The 25541-nt window shown below is 32.1% G+C and overlaps 1 protein-coding gene and 1 long non-coding RNA gene across 2 annotated transcripts; one reads left to right on the top strand and one right to left on the bottom strand.

Annotated features, from left to right (window-relative positions):
• Window positions 1-1272: 1272 nt before the first annotated feature.
• Window positions 1273-2888, bottom strand: LOC128279252 (uncharacterized). The gene has a single exon (XM_053025783.1). It carries the CDS (start codon window positions 2693-2695, stop codon window positions 1346-1348), a length of 1350 nt encoding a protein of 449 aa, XP_052881743.1. The 5' UTR covers window positions 2696-2888; the 3' UTR covers window positions 1273-1345.
• Window positions 2889-5679: 2791 nt separating this feature from the next.
• LOC128290158 (uncharacterized) lies at window positions 5680-22442 on the top strand. Its single transcript, XR_008279798.1, has 3 exons — window positions 5680-5817; window positions 8674-8758; window positions 22178-22442. It is a non-coding gene; the product is annotated as an uncharacterized LOC128290158 (long non-coding RNA).
• The last annotated feature ends 3099 nt before the right edge of the window (window positions 22443-25541 follow it).

The following is a 25541-nucleotide window of genomic DNA, read 5'->3' as shown; positions in this document are numbered from 1 at the left end:
TTTGTAAAGAATCGTAATTAATTTTTTTATTTTAATTTCGTTTAAAGAGGTAATTTTTAAAATTTTTATATTCTTATTTCATTTAAGAAAAATTATTTGATATATTGTCACCAAATTAATACTCTAAAATTAAAGGATAACTGCTTGTTTCAAATTTATTTGGACATCTTATTTTAAAATTTGGAACTATAACACTCAAATCAAATTATAATTTGAAAATATTCCATTAAAATTTAATTAGATTAATATTTTTTAAGATATATTAATTTTTAATCTTTCAACTTATTTTTATTTTATTTTTATTTTTTAATTTTACGTTAATTTATCAAATCACATAGAAAAATAAACATTTATTAATTTTGCTATGTAGATGACACATAAAAATTAATTATTTTAAAATTAAAAAAATATTAAAAAGTATGAAAATATAAAATACTTTTAAATTTTAAAAATAATTAATTGCTAACGTGACATATAAAAATATAAAAAAATCACGTATATGTCATATCAATAAAATTATCAAACAATAATTTTTTTAAAGGAAAGGGTAAAATAATTTTTGATAAAATTTGAGAGCAAATAAATTATTATCATAACTTTTAATAAAAAGAATATAAGGTTGCGGCTTATGTATGTTTAGAACTACAAAGATGTAATAAATATTGATTAGAAAGTAAGACAATTTTATTTCATTGAAGACTCTTAGTTAGTTATATATCATTAGCGAAAAGAACTTGATTCTAAGATTCTAGAAATGAGCCCTAGTCATTAGCAATATAAAGATGTAATGTATTTTGATTTGAAAGTAAGACAATTTTATTTCATTAAAGATACGATTCAAAGTATCAAACTTTCTCTCTTTTTCACTCATGATTGCTCTATCATCTTTCATAACTTTCATTTAGTATAATCTTTATTTATTTAAGTTTATCTTTAAATAATTTAACATCAATTCACTAAAATAAAATTTTATATTTTAAATAAGTTATGTTACTAAGTGGATATTTTTATTTCAAAAATCAATAAATTATTGTAAATATTAAATTTTGAGCAACCCCACTAACAATTATCACTTTAATCAAACTATTATTTTAATATTTTTACATATTTAAATTTTATTACATAAATTGGTTTACTTACATTAGGAGTGGGAATTACTTAGTTTTTTAAATTAGGAATTTAATATTAATATGATGTTGTTTTTATTTTTATATTAAATGTTTAAATAAAATAATTAAAATGAAATTGAATTCAAGTCTTAACCATAAACAGTTTACGTAGAACTTAATTATTACTTTTTTATAAATATAATTTTAATATTAATCCTCTCAAATTCAGTTTTTATTTAATCGGCTTTAATGAAAAAAAAAAACAAATTAACCAACTTCACCTGGCGTAGCTCCTTTCCATCATCGAAAAACTCCAGATGAACGCCGGGATTTCTTCCCTCCAGACGACTTTCCAACATAATTGAATTATTGATGCTTTGTGTGTTACTATTCACATATGCTTTTTGTGCCACATCATCTTCGATCACTGAACCCACAGGCTTTCTTCCCTTAGACCTATCTTCCCCATCCTTTGTGGTAGATTCTGAGATGCAGCGAAAAGATGCTCCACTATTTTCTCCTGCTAGCGTTACAACATTCACCGATTTTTCATCCGTATACAGCTTTGGTTTCCCAGTGACAAGTGCATGAACAAACTTGGAGATATCTTCCCTTATCTCTTTGTGGAGGGGAACTTTCTCCGATTTAGAATCAACATGCGTTTCATGAGAATTACTGGGCCTGCTACCACCTTTTGGATATGTTGAACTCACTGTTTTGATTTGCTTTTCATCACTGCTTGAGCTTGTTAATGTATTCTTTCTTTCTGTATCTTCTTGCTTTTCCAGGTGTCTTTTTCCTTTTTCCAGTACAGCCCCAAATAGCTCTCTGGTTGTCGTCCCAGCTTCGCTTGCTGCCGCAACAAGTTTAGTAGTGACTGTTGTTGGCTCTTCATGTGTTGAACCCTTTTTTGTAGCTTTCCTGCGTTCTTCACCTACCTTCTTTCTTATTTCCATTTCCTTAGGCTTTTCTTTAGCCGCAGCAGTTATTGGTGCAACATCTTTTAGTTGGTTTGATTCCACTGAAGGCTTTACAGCAACACCAAATGGTTTAAAAGTGGGTTGAGTAGAACTTGGTGGCTGAGACGCTACTTGTGTAGCCATTGTTGATCTTCTTGGTGGAGACAAGGTTTGCACTTGGGTGGCTCTACGTGATGGAGAAGGGGGCTGTGAAGATGTTTGGCCGGTTGGCTGAGAGGCCAAACGGGGTGGAGATTGTTGCTTCGGAACTGCGGGCTGCGGAGCAATGCGAGCTGAAGACATAGCTGCAGCCCTTGCTGGTGTGGGAGCATGGGATTGCGGTCGAGTTTGAACTTTTTCACGAGAAGCCACTGGCTGAGGTTCAGTTTTTGGTGGTGGTGGCGGTGGTGGTGGTGGTTGAACCTGGATGGAAGGGGTCCGCACTGGGGTGATCCCTGCAGGCCGAAAGGGTGGTCGTTGGATTGGGATGGAAACGGTGGGCTGGGAAGGGGCTTGTGATTGAGGCTGCGGTTCAGCAGCGGGACGAGGAGTAGCAACAGGACGGGGAGCAGCAGCTGCCGAGAGCCAAGGCAATCGAAAACGAAAAAATTGCCTCTGTTCTCCCATATTTGATACCAAAAGGATGAAAATAACAATGAAAAAACGATAGATAATGAAAGATGTTGAGGGTTGTTGCTGATGATTAGATGTGAGGACTACATATATAGGTTGGAGTTGATGCCTTGAAAAGTATACGGGACATTAGGACAAATCACTTTCTTCTAATTTACATTCTCAACAATCTTGTTTCTTTTGTGAAGGGGACAAATTATTTTATGAAATATTCAGCAATCTTTACAAAGATTTGTCTTGTCTACTAGGGATGGCATCTAGTTTATGTGCCTTGATACGTTGCATTTCTCTATTATTGAACACCGGGAATTATGTTATTCTTTTCTTAAAGGCTTCCCGAGTTTATACTTGCCTCAATGTCAGCTTAAAGAGCTCGTAATTCACAAGCTTTAACTTCCCAGGAACCAAACTAATTTCTCTTTGAGTGCCAATTAAGGTTGAATTAGCAGATGACAGGATCTCTTAAACCACCCTAGGAATGCTCTCCGCTTGCTTTAATCCTTTTTTTATTTTTTCTTTTATGTATGGTAAAAATCTTTAAAACCATGTTGAGAAATGGTAAAATTATTTAGGCATTTTCTTGGTAAGAGTGTAACTTCGGAATCCCATGTTTAATGGTGAACTCTCTTTTCACTTTATTAACGAGTCCTAATACTAAATTTTAACCATGGATTATAATTGTAGCTATTGGAATATATTAATTGTTAAGGGTTTTTTATATTAAAAACAAAACAATGGCAGAATTATAAAAAAAAGCTCTTATTTTAAAAAATTATGGAAATAGATTAAATTTTAAAAATTTACTTGAATTAATCGATTTTGATAAATTACTTTTAACTGAAAATATTTTTAGCTATATCAATAGTCAAAGTGATAACATTATTTTTTTTAATTTTTTAATCTCACCTATTAATGTGAAAATTAAAACTTAAAAGAATAGACTTGATATAAACATAAAATCTTATTTCTCTTATTTTTATAAGCAATGCGGAAATAAAGTTTGATTTAACACGAGGGTTGTTAATTGCAAGATAGTGAACTGTCTTGTTCTTTTGAAATCCTGCTCCCCTGCGATACTGTTCTATCTTTCCTCTCGTTGCACGAAAGTTTTGTTTATTAAAATTAACGAAAGTTTTGTTTATTAAAATGCATAATTTCTGAATTGATTTGTGTGCATTGGAGGCTTGGTATTCAAGCTTGTTATGGTTTCGTAATTAATTAACAACCTGGTTTGAGGTTTTCCTCAATTCTTCTTTTAGGGTGCATACACCAGTTTAATACACCAGTTTATTTTATTCAAAATAAATTATTATAATAAATTATGTAAAATATAAATACTTCTATGAACATATAAAAATTTTCTAAAACAAATGAAAACATAAAATTTTACATTATCAATAAAATTTTTGAACTCTATAAGTACAAAAATTATAAAATATAGTGTAACATTTGTTAGTTAAAAGAGGAAGCAATCTTACATTATTTAGGAACAAGCTGCAAACCTATTAATGAGTCTATATATACACATATCTCATATCCCACATTGCTTAAGAAAACAAGAGAAATGAGATTTTAGATCTATATAAATACCTATTTTGTAAGTTTTATTTCTTGACACCAAAAATTTAAAAAAAAAATTGATCTTGTCACTTTTAGTTTTGATGTGACAAAAAAGTGATTCCAGTTAAAAGACGTTTTTTCCCCTAAAAAAGTTTCTAGCTGAAAGCGTTTTACCAAATTTGGCTCATTCCTGTAAATTTTCAAATTTTGATCTATTTTTGTAATTTTTTTAAAAAGGATTTTTTGATAATTTAATCCAAAACAATGTTACAAAATGCCTTTTAAATACTAATGTATTTTTGGAAAAAAATGAAGTATAAGTTAATTAATAAAGTTATTTAGTTGAAAGCTTATAATCATTGATTATATTAATTATAACTTAAAAGAAAATAATATGAATTTCTTAATTTAATAATCTCAATCTATAAATAAGAGGGCAAACTACACTATTAGTCACTAAAATATGAGTAAGTTTTTGTTTTGGTTACTGGATTGTTAGTTACAATTTGATCATTGAGCTATTCAAAAGTTTACTATTAAAATGAATGTTTTATGGCTTTCTTTGTTTGCACTACCTGCTCCAATAGAAAGCTCTCTTTACTCTTCTCTTATACATTTCGGTTTGTTTTCCTGTGAAACAATTTTGGACGTCACAAATCTGCGAACCAAAATTAGAACAACTTTTTTTTTATCTCCGAAACTATTAGATCGACTTGGATCTAAGGTATATTCTACTGATTGATGGGTACTGATCCACCGTACTAGTATCGACTTGTCGCTTGGAGTTCACTGATGGAACTTAAAAAAAAAAAATTAAGAACACAGTGACTTAAATAAAAACTTTTGAATAGTTCAAGAACTTAAAAGTTTGAATAGTTTAGTGACCAAATTATAAATTTTTTTAGTTAAGTGAGAAAAATAAAAATTTACCCATAATTTAGTGACTAATGATGAAATTTGCCCTTAATAAATTAAGGTAAAAAAATTGTTCCTATTAAAAATATATGCTTTATCCGATTTTAAATCATATATATGAAAAAGAATCACCATTAATACTTTTATCAAACCTCAAATGTTTAGAAAAATTCAAAATTTTAGCACATAAACTAAATTAAACTATTTTAGTATACGTAAATTTACCTTGAAATAATGATTTAAGAGCTCTCATCTCTAAAGGCTAAAGCGATGATATTTGCAGCTTGAATGCTTTATCTGTGGTGTAGTGCTTGATCCTTACTCGTACACCAAGCTTTTTTCTACATAGTCGTAGTAGATTGTAACTCCAAGGAATGAAGGTAGCAAGTTTAGTATTCCTTGCTTCAATATAGCCCCCTCTATATACAAATCAATGAAAACAAGCTACAAGATTCGTATTATATTTCCATTTTAAAAGAGACACAAAAGTTTTTAGAGAAAGTTTCATACTTCATACTATGAGGCAAGGAACAAACCAACAAATTAAATAGACCAAGTAAAGAATTCCCTAAATATAAATGAACACATGATCACCTTCATTTTGAAACAAGCTCCCACATAATATCACTTGTTCTTCTAAGGTATGTGTAATTCTAGCTTTATTTCATTCTCTTTTTTGAGCTCTATAACTCTGTACAATGTCCATTGTTATATTGAAAAAAACATTTATGTTCTCACGTTATGATTGTGGGTTCCCTTTGCTTGCATTATAATTTTTAGGCAGTTTCTTTTTCACTTGCAACGCAAGCTGATTGCGCGAGAGTTCCGGTACAATTTTCATATGATGATTGGAGGTCTAGTGCAGGGGGAATTAAAAAAAAAATTATAGGTTTGGATTTGAATAGTAAATTTTTGAGAAATCAAAACATAATTATATAGTTTAGTAGTTTGTTATTTTCATCATTTTAAAAGGATTAACCATAGTTCATTTTCTATTTTTAGGAGATTAAAATGCAATTTTACAAAAAAATTAAATTTTAATTCAATCATCTGATAGATTGAGACTTAAATAACAAATTTCCATTTGAGAGGGAGACCAAAGCCCCTACCTACCCCTTCATACCTATAAATAATGCAATTCTCATTTTATCTCTCACTTTTTTTTTTTACGGTCCATGTTCAAAGTTCGTGACTATCTTTCTCAATAATATTGTTTCCATGCTTTGAATCTTGGTTCACCCCTTAGGAATGCAATGTGCTTTACCATTGCATCCAACCAGTTATTAATCATTTTACCTCTCACTTTAATATTATTTTAATATAATACTATTTTAATTAAGATTTAATATAACATAATTTTAATATATATTTTTATACATTTATTTAAAAATAAATGTATTTTTAATTGCATTTAACATAAGTAAATATAATTTAGTATTTAGTATTTAATTTTAAAACATTATTTAATAATTTATTATATATTCATATATTTCAATTTAATATTTTTAATGGTCATTTTCGATTTTGATTTCACTATCACCACTATGTTTGAATCTAAACATATTTCTCACCACTGATTTTAATTTTATTGTCACATTATTCAATTTCATTGCTACAATAAATAATCTCATTTCCACAATTACTTTTAATCTCCATATTTATCCAAAGGGAGCCTAATTGTTAAAAGGTTTGGTGCTTAGCAGGTATTGAATTGTGTGTTATAACTTTTTGTGTGACATCTTAAACGAATGTGTATAACAATTAAAGAAAGACATAAAGTAATTGTTTCCACAATTCAATAATAATCAGTTACATCTACAACATGAAAGCTTAGAGAATAATTTCACTATGTGAAACAAAGTACAATCACCAATATAAATCCGGTACCCTAGGATCACCTACAATTACAACATTTTGGGTATGCATTGTGGATGCTTACAAGATCCTTGCACGATCCTCTTGCACTTGGAAAACATTCCTCTTGAAGGCTATGTAAAATCTTTTCCTGAACAATCAATTAGTCTTAAAAATACATTTAAGGAGAAGTTCTTTTATAAAAAAATTGGATGCTCAATATTTTTTATGTCATGGAGAATGATAGTCCCTTTAAATAAACCCACAATCAGCTAGTCAATTTTTCAAAAGATTATTCTCCTAAACATAGTTCAAGTTGCTAAATATCCATCCCTACAATCACAACAACTCTCTCTCAATCAATTCCATCTTCATCAACATAAGAAAGTATTATTTCCCATTAACTTGTTACTATTTTTCAATATAGTTTTCAAACAAATAAGGATAAATCTTAAATTTTATATATATAAATGAGTTTGAAGATCAATTGGGGGCTTTAGAAACATTTTAAGATCATTTAAAAAAGGTTTGAGAGTGGTCAGAGGTGTCCGAGACCCAAAACAAGCCACCATAAGTCAAATTGTACCAAAATAGTGCAATAAGAGATGATGTGGTATGTGATGTTGTGGTATTGTATAATGCCACAATGTTGTAATACCTAACATCGCAACGCCACTATATAGATGATCAATGTTGCAACATTGTGAGGGGTTGTAACATCCTAAAATAGGGCCTAGTCAGAATAGTAGTTTTGAGACCACAAATCTAACGTAAAAATATTTATTTTATGATCATTTTGAGGTCTAGGACATGAAAGCATGCATGTGTGAAATTTTCATGAAGAAATTTTAAGAATAAAGTGTCTAATTGGAAATTAGGGACCAAATTGAATAAATTGTAAAACTTGGGTTCTAGAAGTAATTAGTATGAAATTGCTATGGATTATTAATTAGGAGGCCTTAAATAGAAATTTGCCCAATTTTTAAGTTTTTGGACAAAAATGGGCATGGATGGAAAATTTTGAAAGGTTAGCAAGGAAGGGCATTTTGGTCATTTGGTAATAAATGAAATAAAAAGGGGAAATGAAAGCTAAAATCAGCCATCATCTTCTCCATAACTGCCGAAAATTTTAAGGGTTCCATAAGCTAGGGTTTTGACATTTTCAAGCTCAATAGTAAGTGTTCCCTAGCCCCGTTTTTTATGTTCTTTATGTTTTTAAGATCTTCGTAACATGCTCTCTCTATTTCTACCCATATTTTAAGCTAGGGTTCATGTTTAGAAATTTACCCATGCATGAGATCTTGTGTTTTGATGATTTATGGAGGAATATGAGAGTTTAGAAGATGGTAAACAACTTTTACTCAGTAGTTTTCATGGAAATGGCTTAAAGGACCATGTTGTAAAAGTTGTAAAAATGGGTAGAAAAATGTGAAATGAAGGAAAATGTGGGCTTGTATAAGCAAGAAAAATATTTTTCTAGGCTTGGGTGACTTAGAAATTTCATGCATTTCATTATATGAGCCCAGGGACTAATTTGTAAAAGTGTGAAAGGTTAGGGGCGAATTGGTCATTTTGCCCGGGGGCGAAATTTAGGCCTAAAATGAATAGTGTGATGTATTAATAATTTATTTTTACTGATACAGACCTCGAGGAACCAATTCCGGAGGTTGACCATGGAAAATGAAAGGTTTCAGAATTTCTGAAATACGAATCCGAAACAATTACCAGGTAAGTTCGTGTAACTCGAAGTAGACTCTTAATGTACTAAAAAATGTATATTCATGTATGCATTATAATATATTCATGTATGCACATGGGCGTGTGCATTGCCTCCACATGGGCGTGTGAGGCTTAAACCTAGAAATTCCCTAAAGTTTTCTAAATTTCTTGATTTAGTCCCGGATCGCTTTTAATGCGTGTTTTAGACCTTGTAGGTCCATACTTGGGACAATGTGATTTTGTTTGATTAGTTTCAAATTGGAGATGAAATTTTATAGCCCTATTTTTTGAAAATACCATGTTTATGTACGGTAATGCCCCGTACCTTGTCTCGGTCTCGGGTACGAGTAATGGGTGTTACAGGGGTGATGCCATGACACCACTCTCTGTATGCTCAATGTCGTAATGTTGCAAGGACGATGTCATGAAATTGTAGTAGAGCAACCCAAAAACACTTTTAACTAAACCAAAACACTCCTCAAACATTCCAACAACATACCATTAAGTTTCTATTGATTTTAGAGAAATATCAAAAATACATTTGAGCTTAAAATCAACTTGAAAACATGATCAAATCATATACACACTTAAGATTACTTTGATATGATTAAAAACATTCATACATTTTGTGAAGCTTACAAATTTATTGTAAGATACACTTAGCCTAATTACATTTCATTGCAAACTCTTCTAATACAATGATAAAAAAAAAACTAAACTCTCTATATTCTTCAAACCTCGTATGGGAATATGATCCTCCATGACATGGTCACAACTTCACGAAAAGATCTTTCACTTATGAGTTTAAACCACTAATGCATTAAGCTAGAATATCTTAGAAAATACACTAGGATATCCTACTTTACCATCTCTTACATTTAGTGTTCAGTCTTATGTAAATCAATATCTTTACTTTGTATAAGCTAATGCTTATTAATGAGAGTATAGTTCTTTTCACTTATTGATTTGTACATTAAGATGCAAGGGTATATTTGTTCATTTAATCACTTTACACTATTAAGGTAATTTCAAATTTTTTTGGTATAACCAAGGTATTTAAGGTAACTACTATGTAATAGATCATTTTCTCAATTATTAAGTATTCCTACTAGAATCTCTAAATCATTAACCCCTTTAGTCAGATTAGGACTTATAAATAGGACTTATAAACTTCTCATTTAACTTTACATTCACACTTAAGTCCATTCTTAGTTAATGATACACTTCGTTACTCTTCTTTTAATTTCCCACTTTATTCATGTTCATTTGACACACATATTGTAATTTATAAGTCCAATTGTTATTAATTTAAATACTTTTCCCTTAGTAAACATGTAACACCCCTGGGCTGACTCGATCGGTAGATCTGAGCAACAAAATATTACAAACATTACCGAAGCAATTTCAGACAATTTAGCAAAATTCAATCAATCATATATGCAAACAAGGTGTCATTCTCATTCTAAATATATATTATAATCATTTCTGAGTTTTTATGGGCTTACAAAAGCTCTTTTGTTAAAATGTACATGAATTAGGACAAAATTATAAATTTTTAAAAATTTAGAGTCGACATCGCGACTTCAACAATTCCACGACGTGATGATGGCAACCAATATGTCATGTCGGGAATTACTACCTTTTTTTGTCACTACATCACTTATTGTCATATATCATTGCAGCGAGGGATGTTAGTTGTCGAGATGTGGCCACTATTTTTTTTGGCAAAATGCACATTTTGGTACCTACTCCGTGGTCTCCAACAAAAAACCTTTCAACATGTTCACCCAAAGACCATTTCTACTTGATTTAAACATATCAAAACATGCCAAGCAAGTTCAAACAAGAAAATTCAACCTCTTATCATGATATTCAATCCCTATTCATCAATTAAACTTAAAAAATTCAAATGACACTAAAACATAACAACTATACCATGCAAGTTTACCACCACTTTACCTATCATTTCCTTCGTACCATTTAAAACTAAATAACCTTATTATGAAACTACATAAAGCATATATTAAACATACATCCAAGCTTCACCTTAGATTTTGCCAATACTAAATATAATCTTAATCTAATCAAAATCAATTCATGACATCTCATACATTTAAATATAAAGCTACCATTTCTACCTCAATCTATGTCATTCCCATACATGTCGAAGGCATTACTCCAATCAAATTTTCATGCTTAATTCATTTTTTCCATCTAAATATCAAGTTCATTTCATCCCATTTCAATTTCTCAATTTCATATAAACCGTTTCGCCCGATGAACCCTAGTAAACAGGCTTGGATACACAAGTATCTACACCACACCATTTGCTCGTTTGAGTTGAATATATACATATCAGGTTACTTGTTTAGGCTAAACCTTTATAATGACATATTAGGTTACTCGCTCGAGCTAAACTTGTGTCACATAATACTTGAGAATCTACTACAAATGATGGACCTCGATAACATCTATAATAAATCTCTTGCAAGCACACATAATACCCTATTAGAATGACAATTGTATCTTAACCTTTACTAATTTTACACAGGCATCTTTTACACATATAAATGTTACATTTCAATTAAGTCCAATTCTAGCCCTTCATACCAATTCACAACTAATTAATCCATAATCAAACACACACATACACACAAATATATATACAAATCAAATTCATAACAACCTAAGTAAATAAATTCCATATGAACTTACCTAATCAAAACACCAAACAAGTTGATTCTTCAAGGACTAATCAACAATTTTAGCTTTTCCTCTATTAACTCCGCTTTGATTCGGTTCTTGATCTAAACAATTATTTTATACAATCCATCAATACCAAAAATTTTCATATTATGTCATGACATGAATGAACCTATATAACCTCATTTTTGATACCCTAAAAGTTTACATTTTATTCAATTTAGTCCTTGAATTCAAAATAGCCATAACTTCCAATTCTTAGCTTCAGTTTAAAATCCGACTTTGCATACATTCATTAGGGACCCTATATTTTCTATTTATACTAAATTTAACACAAATTATACATTTTATTCACTTTCCTATGTACAAAACTAATAATTGAACATTACAATATAATCCTTTCATAATCTATGCTAAAAATCTATCAATTTCAAGCCTAATTCTTCAAGAAATCAATAATGGAAACTTTCTAAAACTTTAACAATTTTACAAATTAGTATATGGGATAGCTAAATTAAGCTCTTATTACCCTAAATTCATAAAAATCATAAGAAAATGATTTGAATTTACCTTAAAATCAATGGCCAAATTTCTTTAGTATTTTTCCTTAGGTTTTTCTTCCATTGGCAACAAGAAGAAAAAATGAAGAAGATGAAAAACTTTGCTCTACTAAATTTAACTTTTATACCTTGATTAAACATTAATTAACCTAATACTTTATTAGTTTACTTTAATTATAATTAACCTTATTAGTGGAGAACATGATCATCCACTATCTTAAATAACAAAATGATTTATCTACCATTTTGAACCTTTGACTAATTTCAATTTAAGTCCTAAGTCTTTGGCCAATTAAAAATCTATAGCGATAGGAGTTTTACAATTTAGCCCTTGCACCTAAATTAACTATTTAGTTGACAAAACGATGGACTGAAAATCAATATACTTTTATACTAATCCCATAAATATTCATATTTAATATTTACGAAATTGGGTTATGAAAATAGGACTCCGGAATCATATTTTTCGATACCATTGAGAATTGGGCTTTTACAATTCTCTACCCTGAACAAATTTCATCCTCAAAATTTACTTGAGAAAAGATGAGGGTATTGAGATTTCATAGTTTCCTCCGACTCCCAAGTAACCTCTTCTATACTGTGATGATGTCATAATACTTTCACTAATGCCACACGTTTATGTCTTAACTCTTTTTTTTCTCGAGCTAAAATCTTAATCGGTTCTTTACCATACTTCAAATCAGGCTGCAACTCAATTTCGTTGAGAGTTAACACATGAAATGGATCATATCTATATCTTTATAATAGTGATACAAGAAAAAATTATGAATCTTATCCAGTTCAGAAGGTAGAGCTAGTAGGTAAGTTACAGACCCAATCTCTCAAGAATTTCATATAGTCCAACAAACCTCAGACTGAGCTTCCTCTTCATCCAAAATGCAAAACCTTATTTCCAATGAAAAAATTTCGATAAGACCTTATCACCAATCTTGAATTCAATGTCTTTTCTTTTCAAATCAGCATAGGTCTTTTATCGATCGGAAGTAGCTTTCGAGTAGTCTCAAATAATCTTAGCTTTCTTTTTTGTCTTACATTTCAAATTTGTTCTCGCCAACTTTCTTTCACTCAACTTTGACCAGCATAGAGGAGTTCAAGATTTATAGCTATACAAAGCTTAATAAGGTGTCATATTGATGCTCGACTAATAGCTATTATTATGGCAAACTCAACCAACGGTAAAAGTTTTTCCCAGCTTCCTTCAAATTCAATCACACCACAATGTAAGCATATCCTCGAGTATTTGAATTACTCAATTTGATTGTCTATCGATCTGAAGGTGTAATGTCATACTAAAAATCAACTTAATGGCCATAGCTGCATGTAGTTTATTCCAAAATCTGGAGGTAAATCTTGGATCTTTGTTTGAAATGATAGATAAAGGCACACCGTGCAATCTCACAGTCTTAGAGATATAAATTTCAACTAATTTCTCAAGTGAATAGTTGGTTCTCATAGGAATGAAATGATTCAATTTGGTCAACTTATCAACTATCACCCAAACTGTATTTTTCTTTTTCGGTATTGATGGTATCCCGATATGAAGTGTAACACCCCTTACCCCTTACCTAAGTCCGAGGCTGAGACTGGGCACGAGGCATTACCATACTTAACCACATGCATACAATCATTTTCGAGTCACCAAGGCTTGATCAAATTTAAAACTTTAACTAAACTCCTTAACAAAGGCCTACAAGGCCTCAAACATCCCTTGAGAACCACTCGGGATTGGCTTGGGTCCTTAACCGACTTTAGAAAAATAACCTTGAAACAGGGCACATGCTTGTGTGGTCATCATAACATGACCGTGTTGATGGCCCGTGTGACATACACGGTCTAAGCATCTAGGGACATGCCCGTGTCCCATACCCGTGTGAATCAAATTCTAAATTCGAACTTACAGGGGTTTTCACACAGCTTGACACGCGCCCATGTTTATGGCCTATGTCCCTCATACGGCCATGACATGCCCGTGTCCTAGCCCGTGTCTAAAAACTTTGACATTCTGTTTCTGACGCCAGCATCCAATTTAGGGCACACAGCCAAGGCACACGCCAGTGCACTAGGCTGTGCCCTTCACACGGCTGAGACACACGGCCGTGTCTCTGCTCGCGTGTTTACTACCATGCATACTAACTTGCACCTTTTACGTGCAAGGGACACACGGCCAGACAACATGCTCATGGGGTTGGCCGTGTGTCACACACGGCCTAGACACACGCCTGTATGTCTACTCGTGTGGAAAAATGTTTCAAGGCTATTTTGCCGCCCTCGTTATCATGCACACAAGCTTACTTACCTTGGCCAATAACATGGCACCTTTGGACACTTAATCATCCACAACCATGACAAGATCATGGCAACTTTATAACACAACATACATACTTAAAACATCATATCATCACCCCTCAATTAAACTATTGAGCATTCATCCCAATGAATATAACTCATCATATACACGCAGTTATAAGCTACATCTCAATGGCGTAGACACTTGCATAATCAAATAATTAACATAAGCCATCATTCATGGCTATATACAATTAGGACCATAACCATCCTAGGCTGGTCCACTTGACCATTTTATCAATGACACAATTACAAAATACAAGTCCCTATACATGCCATAAACTCAAGTGCTTGAATACTCATACCTCAAATGGTAGCTTGGTAGTGTGATAGCATCTCCGGCGATCTCCAACCCGAGCTAGCACTATTACCCTATAAGAGATAAGAAAGGAAGGGGAGTAAGCTCTAAAACTTGGTAAGTCGTATGCAAATGTTAAATAACTATTTACATTCATTTATTATCCATTCATTCATAAGTATATTATTAACACAATTTTCACTAAACTTTAGGGTTACTTCTTACTCATTCCAAGCGCTTACTCTTTTATCTTACAATCTCGGATTTCATGCCTTGGCATTGGGTTAATAATCATAACCCTCCCACTATAGTCTATCATGTAATTTATAGGCGTCTTACTACACCATAACTCAATTTGGCCCTAAAGCTTAATGCATGATCTTCACCAAATCTTAGTATACATCACACATGATTTCTACCGAATCTCAGAGTACATCATCTTATCATAAAGGTGGATCATTAATCCCAAGGTTATCTATATTGCATAAGCATAACATATTCCTATATAATTATCACCATATGTTCATCATACATTGAATTCACTACTCATAGTTTTGTCGTACATACCTTTTCCATCTTGTGAGATAATCACTTACTTGCTCATTCTTTGGCATGCCTATTGAAATACAATTTTAAGCATGCAAATACGTTAGGTCACATCTCAATTTGGCCCGAGGCTTACTACGAAATCATCATCTATAATTGCCACACATCTACTTCTCAATATACATATGTTCCATCAATCACAATAGTTAATATGCAATCATTACCATTATGGTCTGGAGTTCACAATTATGAGCTACGTATGTGCCCGTTTACTCAAAATAACTTCATTTTCATACACATTTTTTATTTACCCATTGAACCCTTCAGGATCCATAAAGGATACTTGGGGATCTCATATATATATATCACCTTACCAATGCCATATCCAGGATATGGTCTTACATGGAGTCTCATAGTGATGCCATATCTCGGATATGGTCTGACACGCAATTTCAATATCTCTATGTCATACCAATGTATCCTAATCATCCCTAGGTTCAACCGAGACTTTCATTACTTCGAATCTTTATTGAATAATATTATTCATACTTACAAGAGCAATTATACAATTCATGAAATATTAAGCACTTAATACATAACATAATGTTGATTTACTTACACATGAACTTACCCTATCATACCGAAACGTGAACGACTATTTCGGTTTAGTCCGTTAGCTTGGCTTTTCCTCGGTCTAGGCCCGAATTTTGTAATTCTTGATCTAAATATAGAAAATTAATTCATTTAAATCAGCATATCAATCTAGTCACTACCATTTCATATTTTGGGCAAAATGACCATTTTGCCCCTAGACTTTTGCAAAATGACCATTTTACCCTTGGGTCCGGAAATCAATTTTTATCGAATTTCCTTATTAACCAAGCCTAGCCGACCATTTATTCCTCTTATAAAAATCCTAAATTTTTACTATTTCACACCATTACAACCTATTTCATAACTTTTACAAATTGGTCTTGTTAAGGGTTTTTTTTTATGAAAAATCCTTTCACAAAGGTTGTTTATTTAACAACCATAACTCATATTATTTCATAAAATTTTAGTTATCAACACATATGTTTTCATGGTAAAACTCTAGACTCTCAACCATTTTGCAAAATAGTCCCCTTAATAGCTAGATTAAGTTTTAGGGGTTCCAAAAATACAAAAAAACTTCAAGAAAGACAACCAAGAAGACTTACTTGCAAGAGCTTAAGGTTGCTAAAAATTTTTAAGCTTCCATGGCTATTTTCTTGAAGAAAATCGGTGGAGAAAGAAGGAGAGATGAGAAAATTACAACTTTTTCCTATTTGTCTTATTTTAGTCAATCTTATCACTTACTTTCACCAAATTGTTGACTTTCTTATTTCTTTGTCTCCCTTGGCTAGCCATCACTTGTTTAATGGCCAAATTTCACTTTAAATACCCCCAATTTAGGTTCTCTAGCAATTTGACACCTTTGGCTATTAAAATAGGACTTTTGCACTTAATGCGATTTAGTCCTTTTTCACAATTAGGCTCACAAACGCTAAAATTACTTCACCAAAACTTTCATACACTAAAATAATCAAGCTATGACACTAAAATAATAATAAAAATATTTTCTCAACCTCGAATTTTGTGGTCCCAAAACCACTATTCCAACTAGGCCCTAAATCGGGATGTTACGTGAAGTCCATTGTGATTTTGTCGCATTTCTATTCATGAATCATTATAGATTGTAATAATCCTGACAGGAACTAATGCTCTATTTTAACTTGCTTACATACCAAACATTTTGTTCTGTATTTAATGATCTCCCTTTTCATCCCTAGCAACTAGTATAACAGTTTCAAATCGTTATACATCTTATTGCTGTTTGGATGCATTGTATAAGTACTAGTGTGGGCTTCATGAAGAATATCTCGCTTCAATTTTTAATTTTTTGGTACACAAAAAAGATTTTGAAAGTACAAACTCCTGTTATCACCTTTGCTGAATTCATTGGTTTGATTGTTTTCAACAAGTTTCTGCTTCGCTTGTAACTTAATGTCATCTTTTTACAACTCTCGAATTCTCTGAAGAGATACATGTTTAGCTCTCAACAAAGCTAAATTAGAGCCATATCACTCAAGAGTTAAACAAGTATTCATCGCTTTTAAAGCAATCAGGGATTTTTGAATTAGAGCATTAGCCACAACATTAGCTTTTCCCAAGTGATAGCCAATGATCAAATAGTAGTCTTTAAGTAACTCAAGCCGCCTACGTTGTATCAAATTCAATTCTTTTTGTGTCAATAAGTACTTAATACTTTTATGATCATTGAAAATGTGACATTTTTCTCCGTACAAGCAGTGTTTCCATATCTTCAGAGCAAAAACTATAGCTGCAAGTTCCAAGTCATGAGTAGGGTAATTCTTCTCGTGCAACTTAGGTTGTTGGGAAACAAAAGTAATCACTCTCTTTTCTTATATCAGTACACAACCTAAACCACTGAGGTCCTGTTGCTGAACACTACAAATTCTTTCCCCGATTCAAGCTGGATTAAAATCGGAGCTTCAGCTAATAGTGCCTTTAACTTTTCAAAACTCTACTGGAACTTTTCAGACCAAACGAAACTAACATTCTTCTATATCAATTTTGTTAATGGAAGGGCTATCATTGAGAATCCTTTTACGAATCACCAATAGTATCTTGCCAAATCCAGAAAACTTCTTACTTCAGTGACATTCTTTACAGGCTTCTAATTATTGATGCCTGAGATTTTACTCAAATTAACTCAAATACCTTCACTTTATATCACGTAACCTAGAAATCCTACTTCTCGTAACCAGAATTTGTATTTGCTAAACTTGGCATACAGTTGCTTTTCCTGAAAAGTTTGCAACATAATCCTTAAATGTTGATCATGATCTTTTTCACTCTTCTAGTAAATCAAGATATCAGCAATAAATATGACAACAAACTGGTCTAGATACAGCTGAACGATCATGTTCATCAAATCTATAAAAGTGACAGGGGCATTGGTAAACCGGAATGACATTACCAAAAACTTAGTTTCTATATCGTGTTCAAAAATAAGTTTTTGGCACTTCTGACTCCTTGAATCTGAGCTGATAATATCTCGATTGAAGATCAGTTCTAGAAAACAAGGTTTCTCCTTTGAGTTGATCAAAAAAATCATCAATTCAAGGAAGTGAATACTTGTTTTTTATGGTTACTTTATTCAATTACTAGTAGTCAATACACAATTTCAGGGTTCTACCTTTCTTTTTCACAAAAAATATTAAGGCTCTCTATAGCAAAATTATTGAATGATGTGCAAGTGTACACAGTTGTTAACAAGTAACAAAGTAGTGAATGAAGATTATCATCTCCATAGGGACTGATTATGTGAATCACAAGTTGTAAACTTAACACTAAACAAGTTGGTTACGTGAGGAAAAAATAAAGAGTGTGATGAGTGAACTAATTAATCTACCTAAAATTAATCTAAATATGCAAGATAGAATGTAATACAGAATAATAAGCAAGCAAGTTTATAAGACTTGATCACAATGTCATGCATGAGCTAGAACAATTACTTTTACTTAACTTAGAATTATTAAGAACAATGTTGAAAATGTTATGGTTTTCCCGTGGCAATTTGGATCTTTAGTAACTTAGAATTTATAAATTGTAATGTTATACTATTTAAATCGTAAGTCTCTTTAGCATACTTCTATGTCCAATTAACTCCGAAGTTACATAAAAAAAACATCATAATTAGGAGCTATGCAATGTAACAATATTGCTACATACCCTTACTAATTTAATTTCCAAGAAACCAAACATGCATAATTCAAGTATTGTGTCCATTAATTATTATCTTGTTTTGATTAATAAATTAATTAAATTACTTTTCAACATTATTGTAACACCCATAACCCGTATTCGTAGCTAGAATAGGGCTACAGAGCATCACTAGATTTTACAGAATAATTTCATGCAATTCATGTAATTTACTGTTCATATATGAAATTAATCATATTGTCCCTTATATGGACCCTCGAGGCCCAATTTAAACACTTGAATCGAATCAAGGATGATTTGGAAACTCAGAAAATTTTTCACGAAATTTTAAAATTTTTCCTAGATGCAAGGCACACACGCCTGTGTGGTCAAGGGACACGCCCGTTGTAACATCCTGATTTTGGGCCTAGTCAGGAATAGTGGTTTCAAGACCACAAATTCGATGAGGAAAATTTAATTTTTATTATATTTTTATGGTCTACTACTTCATGGAATGATTTCGTGAAAATTTCATTCGAAAATTTGGACGTTTGGGCACTCAATTTGGTCAAAAGGACTAAATTGTAAAAAGTGCAAAAGTTGAGTTCTGCATATTAGAAGTGTCTAATTGTTATGAGTTTTTAACTTAAAGGTCCTTAAATGGTAATTAGACCATTTTGAAGTTTGTGGACAAAATTGGACATGGTATGATAGGTTTTTAAAAGGTTTTCATTAAGGGCATTTTAGTAAATTGGTAATTAAATGAATTAAAAATGCCAAAATAAGCCAAATTTGCTCATCTTCTTCCTCATGGCCGAATTTATCATGAAAAACACCATGGATAGGGTTTTCAAGCTTTCCAAGCTTATTTGTAGGTGATCCTGAGCCCCGTTTTTAATGTTCTTTACATTTTTGAAGTCCTGGTAACATGTTTTAACTATTTCTACCATTTATTTGAGCTAGGGTTTGTGTTTAAAAATTTACCCATGAATGATATGCATGTATTTTGATGTTCAATGGTAGAATATGAAGCTTGAAATTGTGTTAAACAACTTTTTCTAAGCAATTTTACGTGAAAACAAGTAAAATGACATAATCGGTAAAAATACATAATGTTCATAAGTACATGTTAGAGTGAGAATTTGATGTTTCCATAGAAGGGAAAAATGATCAGATGTCATAAAACATAAGAAAATAGGATGAAATTTAATTTCCGAGCCTTGGGGAAAAGTGAAAATATGCAAAAGTTTAGGGGTCAAAATGAAAATTTGTAAAAATATGATTTTTGGACCCTTATGACTAATGTGACTAATTATTAGGCTAAATATGATATTATAGATCAAGGAAATCAAGATTCGGGCTTAAATCGGGAAAATACAAGGTTTTGGACTAAAATGGTAAATTGCCGTTTTTAGATCGAGGTAAGTTTGTGTGTTAATAATAATGCAATACCATGCATGAATTGTAATTCTCTATTGATATAACATAAATTGTATGATTTAATATGTTTAAGAGAAGTTGATGGATGGTGTGTATGATATGGAAAAATGTAATGCTTGTTGTGTCATGTGAAATTGAATGACAAATTATTGTTACATGAATTGAGTGTTAAATTACTATTACCTGGGTTGTATGAATTGCTACACGATTGTACTTGATGAAATTTCGACAAGTAAGTTTGGATAACTTAAAGAAAACTCCTAACATGCCTAATTGTATGATTTATGAGTGCATAATAAGTGCATTTATTGATGGCATGAAATAACATAAAATGCATCTTTGAAAATGATTTGTCGAAAAATGTCTCAGTTGAGGTTAAAAAGGGAATTCGATGGATAAACCATGATTTACAAGAGAATGGAGATCCTGTATGTGTTGCAGAAAGGATTTAGCCCGAACGGGTAATCCGTTGATCTCAATTATGAAAAGGATCTAGCCTGGACGGGTGTTCTTTTGGATGATCGAGCCTCTCGAAGAATATATGTGCATTGGATTTAGCCCGGATGGGTAATTCGGTTAGGGTCTGAATTTAGCTTGGACTGGCAATTCAAATCCAAACTCAGTAAGGGTGTTTGTCGCAATAAGGGATTTAGCTTGGACTGGTAATCCTGACATCACCTTATGAGTTTACGATACGGGGGATTTAGCCTAGACTAGTAATCCCGCCGTAAGATGTAAGGTTCGCGGGAGTGCATACATGAAATGATCATTCTTATGAATTAACGGTAAATGCATAATCCATCGAAATTTCCTAGAAACTCAACGGGATTAATATGATGTATATCAATGAAATGATAAATGATGAGCTCTTCTAAGACAAATTTACATGGTGCATTGTCATGAGACTAATTTGGTGATTGAGTACATGTGATAGGGAATTATCCTATACTTGGAATGCATGACTAAGTGTGCCCATGAGAAATAATAACTTTTATATTGAGCTCCATTGTGAAAAAATGAGTAAGGGATCCATGAAATGGTAAGTTCATGATAGTTTGGAAATGATCTTATGATAGTGATCATTATATTGTACTAAAATAGATTTGGACAGCAACATTGGTCTAAATTTGAAAATCCACTAAAAATAGTGGAAATTGAGTTAGAAGCTTAACAAAGTATGAAATTAAAGCTTAATGAGTCTAGTTTCACATAAAGGAAACAATGAAAGCAAAAGAATTCTGTATTATGAGATATTTTAGTTCTTGTGAGACAGAGTTGGAGTGATTCCAGACTCCCCTGTCTCAAATTTGGAAAATCACTAGAAATTGTAAAAAAATAATTATGAGTTAAAATTTATATGACTGAAATCCTTAATTAGTATACTTCTAGGAAAAAGAGACAGTAACATTATCTGAGTCTCGTACTATGAGATAAATAAAGTTTAGTGAAGAATGGTCAAAGCTATCAAATAGAAAAATAGGGGAGACTTTGAATAATAAACTATACTTATTGGCTAGACCAAAAATTCTAAAAAGTTTATAACAAGAAGAGATATGAGTCTAATTTGTGGAAAAATTAACAGATCTTAATTTGGAGTTCCGTAGCTCTGGATATAAATAATTTAATGACTGTGACTCAGGAAAATAACTTATCTAGAATTTGAATAAATAGAAAAAATAATGAAAATAGCATGTTATCGCATTGCTTATTATTTTCACGTGAGCTTACTAAGCGTAAAGCTTACTCCCTCCTTTCCATTTCTTATAGTTTTTTCAGGTCAGCTTGGGGTTGGAGATCATCAGAGGCAACATCACACTATTGAGCCATTATCCGTGGAGTATTGATATGTGTATGTTAAATGTTTTCAAATGAGTGACATGTATAGGGACTTAGTTTTTCTATGATGACTATTGTTGTGATTAGCCAAAGGTATTGGTTTATATTGATTTGTTGTTTATAGCCATGAGATATGACTTATAATGATTTTGGCTTGTAAGCCTATTTATCCATGATATGTGTTAATGTCTTATAATGTGGTTATGTGATTGTGTTTGTTCAGTATGTATAAGAAGTATATGACATATGTACATGATGAATGCCACTTAAATCGTGTATGTGTGTGTATGTAAAAATGACAAAAAGGCTTGGAAATTAGCCTAAGTCTTGACCACACGGGTAGAGACATGGTCGTGTGTCTCAGCCGTGTAGAGGACACGGCCTTTGGCCACGGATGTGTGCCTTGGTCGTGTGCCCTTAAACGGTTGCTGGCGTAATAAACATAGAGTTACACAGGCTGAAGACACGGGCATGTCCCAAGCCACACGGACATGTGCGACTACACGGCTCAACCCACACGGGCGTGTGACTCTCTAAAGCTAGAAAATTGTTAAGTTTCCCAAAGACTTTCGAAAGTTCTCAGTTTAGTCCCGAACCACCCCGATGTATGTTATAGGCTTTGAAGGCCTGTATAAGGGACAATATGCATGTGTTTGAAAAGTTTTAATTTTGGGAGAAAATTTGGTAACCCAGTTTTGTATGTTTGTGAATGTTTAAGTCCAGTAATGCCTCAAACCCTATCCCGGAGTTGGTACGGGTAAGGGGTGTTACACCAGTGTGACCATAAGACACACCCGTGTTGTAGGCCGTGTCCAACCCCATGTAACTCTCTGACTTGTGCCACAGGACTAATCACACGCCCGTGTGAGTAGGCCATGTGATCAATTTAATTTTCAAAAATTAGGTACAGGGTTCACATGGCCAAGATACACGCCCGTGTTCTAGGCCATGTATAACACACGGCTGAGACACATGCCAGTATGCCAAATTCTGAACATTTTGTTTCTCAAATTTAAGATGTAGGGGACATTCGGCCAAATCACATGCTCATGTGTCAGGCTGTGTGTCACACACGGTCAAGACACACGGCCGTTTGTCTACTCGTGTGGACAAAATAGAGCCATTTCCTAGCTTTATTTCTCACCCAAATTTTCCAACAACCTACATCAACGCTTACATACTCATTTCAACCAATTCAAGACAAAATAATCAGTCAAAAACAAGTCTTTTGCATAACTTATTAATTCATTTATTTATATGATTAAACTTACCAACGACATAATTATAACTATAGATTTATGTTATAATATATAGCAATTTAAAACCATTCATTCATCAAACATGACTAGGCCATATATAATTGCATCAAAATATACTTTACACCACCCATTCCAATGGCTAGATACAACCAAAATATTTCATCATTTTGCCTAACTTATACATTCCACTATACCATAAAAAGATTGCTATTTATACCAAAACGGCTGAAGGATATTATGGTGATACTCCGACCGATTTCTAACCCTTTCGAGCTTCCTAGCACTATAAAACAGAGGAAAATAAAACCTAGTAAGCATTTAATGCTTAGTAAGTTCGTATAAAAAGAATTAAACTTACCAATTATATTCATTCAAATAAGCATACAATAACATAATTCCCAACAAATCTGCAATTTGCCTAATCACATATACTCAAATAAGCAAGTTAGCTACATAGTTCATATGTACATCAAATAAACTTGAATGAGTCCATCATGCTACACTCTTTCAGATATTTAGAAGAATTCAAGATATAACTCTTTTAATCTTATAATTTCTCATGTTAGAAGTGTTGTCCGTTGAATTATTGAAATAGCGATGGATACTTATGTAGTACACATAAGGTGTACAAAAATGTAAACCTTCAACTCATAATCAGGGGTACCCATTAGGGCACTTAATCAGGGAGCACACTCTTGAGCCACATATTAGGATTCTCAGTTGAGCCATGTAACAGGACACTTATCCGGGCTAAACAGGAAAACTCAAAGAGTTTATAACAAGAAGCTCATTGAGCTTAACAGGTAACTCCGAAGAGTTATTATCAGGGAGCTTCGAATAAGGTAACAAGGAGTTCAATTGAGCAATGTCAAGAAGCCCATAAGAGCTTATATCAGGACACTCATGTGGAGCTATGTTTGTGTCCGCATTATATGCTGGATTACAACCAATCAAATCACGTAACAGGATGCTCACAAAGCGGTAGTGTGCAACACAAGCAAAATCACTACCTATCAGGATGCTCGCATGAACTATATAACAAGATGCTCGAGAGGGCTATAACAAGATTGCTCGTCTGAGCTATATTTTGTCCGCAACATATGCAGGACCATATTCAATACAGGAAATTACATATATCCATTGAATTTCATTATTCAAATGGAACTTAACATTTTCTGGACTTGATTGAATATGTGATTATTTCATTTATTTATAACATTTATATATTTTATACAATCACATACCACATTCATTTCAAATATGAAAATAAACACAATTTGGTTACACGAACTTACCTCAACAATCGTTTGTGTGTAAAATCTACTAATCCAAAATTTTTCTTTTCCTCGATCTAGCTTTGAATTTGATTTGTCTTGAGCTATATAAATGAATTTAATCATCAATTTAATCCATTTCATACTTAATTGAATTCAATTTACACCCTAGGCAAAATTATCATTTTGCTCCTAAACTTTTCATAAATTCTAATTTTGTCCCTAGGCTCGGAAAATTGAAATTCATACAATTTAATCCTTATTCCAAGCCTAACCGAAATTTTCATATAACATTTACAGCACTTATATTTCAAAAAATTTAGAATTTTTCCATGGGTTTTACCACTTTTCAGTTTAGTCCCTAAATCACGATTTCATCAAAATTCTCTTTGTAAAAGTTGTTTATCTATCAACAACCTTTCATTTTTTACCATAAATTTCAAAATTTCAGCATATTCATCCATGGAAAAATTTCTGTACTTTGAGTTCTTTTCAAATTAATCCCCAAAGTAGATAAATTAATATATCCCGATCTCAAAAAATATAAAAATTACTAAAAACAGAACAAGAAAACATACCTAATTAAGCTTGATTAGTTTCATTTCTCTCTCCTAGGGTTTTCATAGAATTTGGGTATGAAGATGATGAAAATAAGATGATATTTTCTAATTAATTAGTTATCATCTTTTAATTTTTCTCATTTCCAATTTAGTCCTTATCCTTTTCAAAATTTTCATGGATGAATCACCAAAAATATCTACT

Source organism: Gossypium arboreum, chromosome 3 (genome assembly GCF_025698485.1).
Source record: "Gossypium arboreum isolate Shixiya-1 chromosome 3, ASM2569848v2, whole genome shotgun sequence".
NCBI classification, from domain to species: domain Eukaryota; kingdom Viridiplantae; phylum Streptophyta; class Magnoliopsida; order Malvales; family Malvaceae; genus Gossypium; species Gossypium arboreum.
The sequence above is the reverse complement of the archived record's forward strand: the minus strand, read 5'-3'. Positions and strand labels throughout refer to the sequence as shown.

Coding starts and splice junctions, on each gene's coding strand:
- LOC128279252 (XM_053025783.1), bottom strand. CDS start 2,695: ATGGGAGAACAGAGGCAATTTTTTCGTTTTCGATTGCCTTGGCTCTCG.